Source organism: Fopius arisanus, unplaced genomic scaffold, assembly GCF_000806365.1.
Source record: "Fopius arisanus strain USDA-PBARC FA_bdor unplaced genomic scaffold, ASM80636v1 scaffold00011, whole genome shotgun sequence".
Classification (NCBI taxonomy): domain Eukaryota; kingdom Metazoa; phylum Arthropoda; class Insecta; order Hymenoptera; family Braconidae; genus Fopius; species Fopius arisanus.
Window position 1 is genome coordinate 855,359 of NW_011887750.1, and position 10,529 is coordinate 865,887.

General features: G+C 43.6%; 1 protein-coding gene and 1 long non-coding RNA gene across 5 annotated transcripts in view; one reads left to right on the top strand and one right to left on the bottom strand.

Moving 5' to 3' along the window:
- Nucleotides 1-2,398: 2,398 nt before the first annotated feature.
- The window catches only part of LOC105262842 (uncharacterized), a 21,651-nt gene continuing 13,520 nt past the window's right edge, over nt 2,399-10,529 (bottom strand). For all 3 annotated transcript variants that reach the window (XR_891862.1, XR_891861.1, XR_891860.1), the window contains 2 exons: nt 2,833-2,965; nt 2,399-2,590 (listed from right to left, as the gene is read on the bottom strand). This is a non-coding gene — a long non-coding RNA (uncharacterized lncRNA). The remainder of the gene's footprint in view (nt 2,591-2,832; nt 2,966-10,529) is intronic.
- The window catches only part of LOC105262843 (Dopamine 1-like receptor 1), a 14,253-nt gene continuing 12,522 nt past the window's right edge, over nt 8,799-10,529 (top strand). For both annotated transcript variants that reach the window (XM_011298656.1, XM_011298657.1), the window contains exon 1: nt 8,799-8,851. In XM_011298656.1, the coding sequence (XP_011296958.1) occupies nt 8,837-8,851 (15 nt within the window). In that variant the 5' untranslated portion in view covers nt 8,799-8,836. The remainder of the gene's footprint in view (nt 8,852-10,529) is intronic.

A 10,529-nucleotide genomic window follows, 5' to 3' on the forward strand; every position in this document is an offset into this window, starting at 1 on the left:
TGTCTCGTTTGTGTCCTCATTTGTGTCCTCGTTTGTGCGCAAATGAATCCAATGAGAATACATTCACTAAATAATCCACACCAAGCCCTCCCTTTTCTCATCGACCCGCTCCACACGCACCTTATCGTCCAACTTCCTCTTTAACTTCCTGCACTCCATGAGCACTCGGAGCCGTGTTGCATTGTGACTATGGCCACCTAGGTGATGGTCTTTCAGGAGGTGGAAAAGAGGAAGAGAGAGACTGACAATTATTTTCCACTGTCTCTACTTTCATTGGTTGAGCCAGGTGCGATAAGACCCTCTGTGTTATAAACCTAGACCACGTACTCAACCATCTCCAGCGAGACTAGCCCCGAGTGAGACAGCACTCACAGAGTTTCTCATGAGGGAAGGAATATACCCGGAGGCTGCGTTAACTATATTGCCCCATGAGATTCCCAAACGAGATACATATATACACAACACACCGAGTACATTTTGACCTGTTACGATTCATCTTACCTGGATGTGTCAGGCTAAATGTATCTCCTGGAACCAATGGAGTACCAAGGATCCTTCCATTTCCTCCATGGGGATGACGGATAACGGCCTCTCATCCCTCTCATCCCTCTCATCCCTCTCATCCCTCTCATCTCTCTCTCCCCTCTATTACAAACACTTAGTGAATATTATCATCGAGCACAGATTGTTACTACCGCAGATTTTACAGCAGCCGCTTCCCATTCTCCTCCCCCTCCCCACCTCCCTGTCCTCGCAATCGTTTTTCTCCCCTTGAAAACCGAGGATGCCACAGGCATTAACATTTTTATCACCCAGAGGGAATGAAAAGAGAGTGCCTCAGACGACACAAACGCAAAAAAATATGTACGCGGATATGTGACATTATGTGTCAATCATATGATATACACGTATACCCAGACAAGGTGTACATAATGTTCTTACGTGCACAACGTTCCGTGTCGGCCATCTAACCAGGGGTGAAAAAGGGTCAATGCATTGATTCACTTCTTCCGTTGAGCATGAGTAAAAGAGTTTCCCCACCACTTCCTCCTGCTGAAAAAAAAGCATCACTGCAAAATGCTTATGGTAAGCGTTATGCTTACGACGAGGGTTTTTAAATAAAAGAGAGTGTAGGATCGAGGGGAGAGGTTGGGAGGTGCTCGAGAAAGAGTGAGTGAAAAAGGATAAAGAGGTGGTGGGTGATAGGGGGTGATAGGGAGTGGTAGGGGGATGGTGTACAGGGGTGAAATGGTGTGAGAAGGAGTGAGAAGGGGTGAAAAGGGGGTGAAAAGGGGGTGAAAAGGGGGTGAGAGGGCTACACCAGAGGGGGCAGTGCTGCGGACGAGCCTCGTGATCGATAGGCTTGGGGTATGTACACGAGTACACACCGTGTACACTCTCTGGTGCGCTCTCTCAGCGGTATATATCGGCGGTACATCGGCTCTCTAGCGTCGTGAGGGGTTGGGGGAGGGTTGGCCCCAGGTGGTAATATCACAGTATGCCTCTCCATATCGTCTCACACTAGCATACGGGTTATTGTATTTATACGGGGGTCATCGGTAAGTGTGGGGGCACGGGGTTCCTTATTCACACCCTCGGTAAAGGAGAGGCGATTCTCCAGTATATATGTACTGTGGGGACGTATAATAACGGGTAGCCAATGGTGTTGATTATTTCAGGTAAAATTTTCGTACGGCCTGTACAATTGGTATGATTTTTTTTTTCATCAGTGGCACTTCATTACCGTTGGATAATTGATATTTGGGGCAATGAGCCGAATATTCTCGGGCTCGGTTTCCCGTGGGGGTGATTAATTGATGATACGTTTGTTGGAGTGATTGTAGATGGGATTACTGGGGGTTGAAAATAACACCCGGTATAGATGAATCGAGATGAGAGGCTGTAGAGGGATATATTGCTGTCCGGGTAACGTGAGAGCAGAGAGACGAGGATGTGACAGATTTCACGGGACGACGAGCTAACGAAAAACTAGTCGGCTGTATGAGACTGGAAAGAGAGATGGGAGAAAGAGCGTGGGGAAAGCTGCATAACGTGTATATACTGACGGACACATTCATTGAATATATATTGGCATAGATTTCTATCTAAACCTGGAAATCTGCGGTGAGATATCAAAGCGGGGATTTTTATTCTCGGCACGATCCACGGAGATGGCGGAGAATCATTGTTACATTTGGAATATCTTTTTATTTTTTATATTTTCTCCTATTTTCAGGTATTTTCCTCTATTACTCTATGTGCTATTTTGTTACATATTAGTTTTTTCCTCGGTTATTTTTTTTTCGCACGTAAAAGGTTTTTTTTTTGGAATAACCCAGGAACTTCGATGGGGAAGAATGAACGAACGAGTTCTGAAAAGCCATGGACAGGGGTGAACGTTTATTACCCATCAATTATCCGAACTGTTGGACATTAATATAATGGAATATCAAATTGATTTCGAATGGAAATTCGGGTGAAATCGGAGTGTTGGAATGAATTTTAAAGTTGAAATTGTTCAAGTGTCCTGGGGGGTCATTCCCCTCTGGGGGTTGTAGGTGGCGGCATCAAGAGGGTGGAGGAATTTCACCTGAAATAAGGAAAAGAGTGGGTATTTATTCGGTACATTAATTTCCGAGATACAGATGGAGATAATTTTCACGTGCCGAGATTCATTTTTGTGATATCCCCGAAGCGAATGGTGTAGGAATATTTTTGTGGAGGAAAATTCGATGTTCAGTAAAGGGAGTGCCGTAAAAATGACGGGTGGTGAGTACAGAGTAGTAAAAACTACTGGATCAACTGGTAAAGTTGCCCATTCTGGTGACTTACCGGGGCTGAGCGTCAGGCAACTCTGGATAATCTCATATCTACATAAATCTAGTGAAATGCAGGTGATTCTCGTCATCCACCTCACAAACTCACGGAGAAGTTAGTAATAACTCCAGTTGCACCAGTAATTTTTCTAAAGATTGGAGGAAAAATTAAATTACTCATCCGTTCTACGGCCGCACGTGAAAAACTTTTCGACATTTTTCCAAAACTTACTCGTCACTCATATTTCAAATTTAATTAATACTTAATCGCTTAATTATTGTAACAATTCTACCTTTGTGGATTCCCTGAGTCAAGTTTTTTCAATTTGATGTTTTCCCGGTTTTTCTCTTCTAATTGCAAGATAAATCGCAATATAAAACAGTTGTAAGACTCATCAAGACCTCGGATGAAAGCAGTTGTCTCCTCGAAGAGTGCAACAGAAAATATAAAAAAGTGCAATAAAGCTCAACCAGCTGTATCCCGGAAACTATTGTGGTAAAAGAGGTCATTTTTTTTTTAAATTCACGACGAGATTTCCCTGTGACTTGCACAACCTTTAATCCCGTCAACTTCTCTCCGTTAATTGTCCATTCATCCCGGCCAGCATACAATTTCACGGAGAAATTTCCCGGAAAAATCCTCCACTGGTATTTTTAATCTGCCCATTATCAAGTTAAATATGCAACGAGATGGAAAAGATGTAGCTTGTTCTAAAATAATCGCCACATCAAGATCTCCCACAATATTCTCAATTCAAACTCTTGACTCTCGTGATTATGAAATCGTAATGATCCTTAACAATGCGCAATTACGAATCCTCAATTTCATATCTCGCGCAAAGTTGCCAGAGAATTTCCACGATAACGATCTCCCCGTGGAGTTTACTTTAATCACTTTTACCCAGCAGTGAATCCCCGACTAAAAGCATGAGTGAGAATAAAGGTAAGACAGTAAACCGAATTTCCCCAATTTCCAACAGTATCTTCACCGCCTTTTAACAACCCCCAGGCATTCCTCCAGAGGTTGTCATGCCCCAAATGTTTATCTTCTCACCCCGGGACTATCAACAACCAGAGGCACATTGTAAAAAGTGTGTGATGCTCACACCATACATTTGAGGTAAAAACATCAAGTGGCTGTTGGCACGAGCCCTAGTAACACTGACCCGTCAATAATTGAGACAAGAGCTCTTCATCCCAACGAGCTACCTGTAGCCACTATAAAACATCTTCATGGCAACAGTGACTCGTAAACCAAGATAATACCCCTACAGAAACGAAAATTCCATTAGTCCACCCTTAAAATGGCTTTAATGTATGGAGAAAAAGGGACTTTATCTCGAGTAGCTGATGGCTGGCAGGCGGGGATAGAGGGTGAGTTGAAATTGATAAAACTTTTTTAATACCCCAGCATGCAAGTTAAGTAGTGGTGGCGTTGCGTCAGGTGCTATTCATTCTGACATAGCCCTTAACGGATTGTTGATGAGCAAGTCACATCCACCAACTAATTCGCGAAGCTCCTGCGTGTCTCACCGTATACCATCACCCATATCATCTCCTGATATCCCTCTCCCTCCCCCACACTCTCATCCACTTTTCACCAGGTATTTGAAGGAGAGGGAGTATAGGCCAATTGTCCCTGTCTCTCCGATTCTCCTGGTGAACGAGTTCCCACACGAGCGCAAACCACTCGGGGCTTGACAAATACGATTATCCGTCTCCGGTATTGGCCGAGCTTCCCCGAGAACAGCCACCTCACAACCCTCTCCTCCCCCTCCCCCTCCCCCCCATTCCTCCTCCTCTCACTTAACACTGTTTATATATCTATAGAAACCAACATTTCCCTGTGTAATTTATATACCTGTCAGTATATTATGTACACCATTTGCTGGGTATATATATATTGTGGTACACACAAGCGACTAAGTATATCAATAATGGATGAATGCTTGCTTTGGAAACATCGGTAGACGCACCTGCGAGCTGTGCTCATTGCTTTCTTTATTGCGTTCTAGGTCTGATACGAAATACCTGACAGTGTCAACTCCTGGGAAGAGGGCAACATATGTCAATGCGATGACAGAGTAAGACGAGCCAACCACCAGTCTCATAACTATTTCACTCTGTATTCACCGACTGACAACCACCTCATCATCCCCTTCGCGCCCCTTCACCACCACTTCTCCGTAATTCAACACATCTGAGTTTGGTGCATCCTTCCGGCGTTCATGAGGTTCTCCTTACCACCCACTTGTGTACTTCGACGTAAGTTGACCCAGTTTGGGGGGTAGGGGGTTGTATGTATGGATATAAGGAATAGTTCATTATGCAGACACTTTTCACTCCGTCAGTCAATCCTCTGGGTGTGTTTATTCACCTTTGATTCTGACATCATTTTCTCGAAATAATAACGTCAAAGGATTTCTTGGTACTTGAATTTTTCAGTGAACCTGGAATGTTCAGTTTTTCTTCCCTTGTTCATTCTGACGGATTATGAACATCCACTGGTATTCATACGCTTCATAATCCCCTAGGGATTTACTTCGTAATTGCTATCCTCATTTTCGACTCTAGCGTACACAGCTCTAACCCATCCCCTTTCTGTCTATCTCTCACCACCTGTATCCACTTACTGACCGTACCCCAACTTTACTCAATTTGAGGAAACTACAAGTGGCCCACCTAAACTCCTCTGTTATGTAACTCTGTATTGCGATTAATTGTTATAAATACGTGAGAGAACTTGTTAATAAAAATTACAGGTGTTATTAAATCATCCATCAGACAGATTTTCAATTAATTTTTTAGTGAAGTGGCATTAAGGGAATTTTTTCGGGGCCTTCCGCCATTTTTGTATCAATTTTTTGGAGGAAATTACGACTACGCCACTTGGATTCTTTTAATTACTTCCGTAATCCGTGGAACACCTCAGGTTCTGTAATTTTTAATCAATATTTAAAATGTTTATTCAGGAGATAGAAGAGATTTTATAGATATGAGCTAGGTGTAATGTAATTAATTAATAGAAATGTAATATTTTTTAAATAACCGAGTGTTAATATATGAGAAATCTGAGGCGAATTGAAGCAATCCGTTCTTTCGTGAGAATTTCTGAATGACAATCCAGAAACTGCGAGCTTCAGAGTGAACGTGAATTTTTAAATTGTTCATTACACATTTATACTGAATTCTTCCACGGAACTGGAGCTTTCGCGCAACTTTGTGATATTAGAGTGAAATTTCTAGAAAATTGCAGTTTCCATTGGTCGAGCAGTTCAAAGGTCTTGAAATTACACAGGAATTTCATATTTTCTGAACGATTTGGCACGAGCACACAGGATGCGTCGGAAATATCAATTTGTTGTTAATTTTCCAGAAAAAACGTAAAATTTCAGAATTCCCTGGAATTTACGAGATTGAAAGAAAAAAATCCGATAGTTCATTCCGCCTAAATGTCAAATAAAAATTCAGCGAATAGTTCTCCCCCACCACCTAATCACGAGACAACAAATGAGACGACGAATAAAATGAGGTCTCTCTCCAAAAATCCATGTACCTATTAATAAAAAATCAATACCCTCACAAATATTATCACGGGCCTGTTATTTTTATGACAATTAAATTTCAATAATAACCACCAAAAGCAGATGAACAACTAGTCATGCGGGATTCTACGCACCGATAAATTAATTCAATACCCCAACGAGATTCAACGAATCCAAACAATCCACGAATTGCATAAACATTCTACAAATTTCTCTTTTTCGCCATCAATTCCCAGCGATCAGCCCGACTTTTCCCCCCGGCAACCTGGAAAAACTACGAGTTTTCCCCCATTCATAATAAATACCGACGATTGGACCCGAGAAAAATAACAAATCTCGAATAAATCACGGAGAACCAGTGAATCGCTGCTCACGTATAAAACGAGGGGGTTAAATCTCCGTCAGGGGTTGGAAAGAAGGGGGGAAAAAAGGGGGGGGGGAAAGGAGGGGTGAAAGAGAAAACGATCTTTTCCTCATCTCATTAAACGGTTAAACTATCCCCAGCGTCACTGTGAATCACACGCTCCGATGCTCACAGACGACCAAGTGTGTGGTGAGATTTTACCCCTCTATTCCCTTCACCATCCCCTCACCGCCCCCTCACCACCCCCTCGCCCCCTCGCCACTTACCCTCCCCGCCCTTCGCAGTACCCTAGCCATAATAATCACTAGTATGTCGACTCTGTACAAGAGGCCAATGTGAACAGGAAATTACTCGATTATTTCATTAATGACACCAGAAGCGTTCTCGTCAATTCTCATGGATTATGCTGGGATTTCCTCTCTCACATTTCACCTTCTCACTCCAACACCTCCCTTTTCATCCCCCTCCTCACCCTTCCTCACTCGTACACCCATCGTTCACCCCTTAACCCCCTTCAACCCCCCTCTCAGGGCCCCTCTTTCCCTTTCCAATTCTCTGCGTTCGTGTTAGCCAATTTGCTCTGTTGATGTACCAATTTATGAGTGGGAGAGCAAGTGTCATCGCTCTGAAATACTCAGGGGATTCCCCGCACGATTTTTTTTTAATGTCACTGGACAGTTTTTTAATGCACTCCCTGATCGTTTTGTCCTATTTCTTAATGTCACATTCACAATGCCTTTTCTCGATTCGATATATCGAATGGAAATTCACCGTGAAAATATCTCTTTGTTTTACCCCGAATTTTTTGCATGCGCGCGCCATTGAGGGAACGTAACATCCGGAGTGAAATCGGTTTGAATTCCACCAATCGCAGATAGTGTGCTAGTAATTCTGACTAATCTGGATTGAGCTTCGCATGTGGATAACGAAATTGGGGACAGATTTGAGGAAAAAATTATATTCTGCATGGTGAGAATTTATTGTATTTATTGTGATCTCTCTTCGATTATACCGTGCAACACTATTTCCATATTCCACCGGCAAGGACTCTTCTTCATCTCCTGATTATAATCAGCGCCTTCGGCTCGGATTACAAAATTCCATTCCCCGGAAAATACGTACACGTACTGATACGGTATTCATAATCCCCAAAGTCACAGATTATAATCCCCCGGGTTGGAAAATACTTCATGGTGCAGGTGAAAAGAGTATCTCCTGGTGGAAGCACTCATAAAAACAATTACTACTTTTTTCCGAGGAATTCAAAATCAGCATATTTTATTATTCTCTCTGCCCTAACTGTTCTCCATTGTAGGATAATCGATTTCCTGGAGTTCATGGAGTCCCTGGAGTCCCTGGAGTTCATGGAGTCCCTGGAGTCCCTGGAGTTCATGGAGTTCATGGAGTCCCTGGAGTTCATGGAGTCCCTGGAGTCCCTGGAGTTCCTGGAGTCCCTGGAGTTCTTGGAGTTCCCGCAGTTCCTGGAGTTCCTGAAGTTGCTGGAGTTTCCCGAATTCCCAACACTCCCGAAGTACCTGGTGTTCCCTCCTCTCTTGAACTCCTCTTCAGAGTTCCCAAATACGAATAACCCACATAATCACTCGAAATTTTTTTCTCACCACCAGAGACAGCGATTTCGGGGAACCCCAGAATTACGAATGACGAATCCATCTCGTCCCAGTGACCGACCCCAGGCCTCCATTTGAATGTCACTTGACGGAGTGTTGGGATATGTGGCAAAGGGCTTGGAGATGTACAACCCAGAGGGGAATTGGGGTGTCGGTGGGTGTCAGTGGGTGGGGGGGGTGGTAAGGGGGTGGTTTATCACCAATCCCGTTGTTGAGATTCTATCCGCGGTATGAAGGAGCAAGAGGGAACGGCTGGGGTGAACAGGAGAACGGGAGGGGGATAAGGGAAATGGGGGTAAATGGGGGAGGGGGGTGAAAAGCGGGAGAAGGGGGGGGATATAGAGAGGGGGGTACATAGGTTGGCACGTTCTATCCGGCGTGCGCGGTTCTCAGAGGGGCGAGGGATCGGAGGGAGAATAGGATGTTCGGGGTGCGGAGTGCGGCCAGTCAGTGCGCGGCGAGGCGCGCCAGCTGCCGCACGTCATGATTCTACCCCAGGTGAGCCCACCATACACGAGTCTACCAATCCGTATTCTCAAAACTAAATATTACACCGAAAAAAATAAACGAGGGAGAAACACAACAGTCGGTTGAATAATCTTTTTGTTATCACTTTTTTGGGCATGTGTTTACACGTACACCTGTATTGGTCATTACACTCGAGTTATTTATCTTGACTAGATAATCTTTCATGACATGCACGAAATATTGGTTATTTTTTTCTCAGTAGTACGTAGGTCTACTCCCAAAATTAACCTTCCAATGAACTCCTCAATTTTTTTTTTCTCAAAAACCATGCACTTTTGGAAAAGAGGAATTTTTTTAACGCGGAATTTTTTTTTCCCCGAGGAGATGTCGTTGCACTTGGATGTCGTGACTCGATTTTTGTGCATTTTGGTGGAGGGGATGAATTAGTGCTGTTGTTTTTTTTTTTTTTGGATATGTCGGGGGAGGATTGGGGAATTGAGATTGTGGGGTGTAATTGAATGAGGGGATGGGTCTGTTAATGATCGACGTATTTGAAGTTTATGTTGCTGGTGGAATTGATACTTGTGGAGTTTCGACATTCGCGGGAGAATCAAGGAGTACCTGCAACAGGTTCCGTCGGCGGAGAGAGACGTGTTCCTTTTCTTTTCGATTCTTTTGAAGGGGCACTTGAGCGCCGGGTGAATGAGGGGTGGATAAAGAGGGAAAGAGGAAACGATATCGTGGAATCGTGTCCCTCTTGGAGCCGTTTGATCTCACGCCAACTGAATACAAAAGACTAGAGTTGATTTTACCCATTGCCTAGTTATTTCCACCTTTTATCCGACACACAAGGCACCATTTATCTCTGGTGATGAGAGCCCCGTGGATGAATTGAAAAGTTTGAAATCGATTCTTTTAGGTGAGGTACGCCATTTTGAAAAGTAAACCCACTTACGCCGCACCCGCGGGCAACTCTTTGATAGATCTTCTTGTCTTTTTTACCGAGTTTATCACTCATCGCATTCCCATTTAGCTTTTTATTATTATCCTGTCGATCTCCACTTTATCCCCCGTTCGCTCGATTTATCCCCCGTTTGCTTCCATTCGTAATGCCATCTCTCATCCACCCCCTCCCACTCCTCCACCGATAACGTAATTCCAAGTTGATTAAAAAGCAATCAATTATCAAACTCAAAATTAATCTCTCTCCCCGAATAGATGAAACAACATTCCATTTTTTTTCACTCATTTTTCTCGTCAATTTTCCACATTTCTGTTTTTCCTTTTTATTTCTTCTTTTTTGATTTCTCTCTGGGTGATGGAACATTTAACCACCCATTGAGTACATCATAAATTGTTATTGGCTTGGAGGAGAGCGACCTGAAGGTGAGGGGGATGTTGGAGATTGTAGGGGCTGGAGGGGGGGGGATAGAAAAAAATCCCCAGTGACGTCCGATTGGATTTTAGAGTCTGGGTCGAGGGGGAAAAATATATCGACAGGCGTCGACAGGTGTAACACAGCGTGACAAGAGAGAGAGATTGCCCTTGTGTATACTTAGTACCAACCACTGATAGTACATGACGTTGAGTAAATAACAAAGACAATATCCCGAGTGAATACGATCTGAAAGTGTGTGCGGAGGTGTATAGGTTTGATTTGCGCGGTTACATTTTGCTGATTATGGAGGGGTAGGTGGGGTCGAGGGGG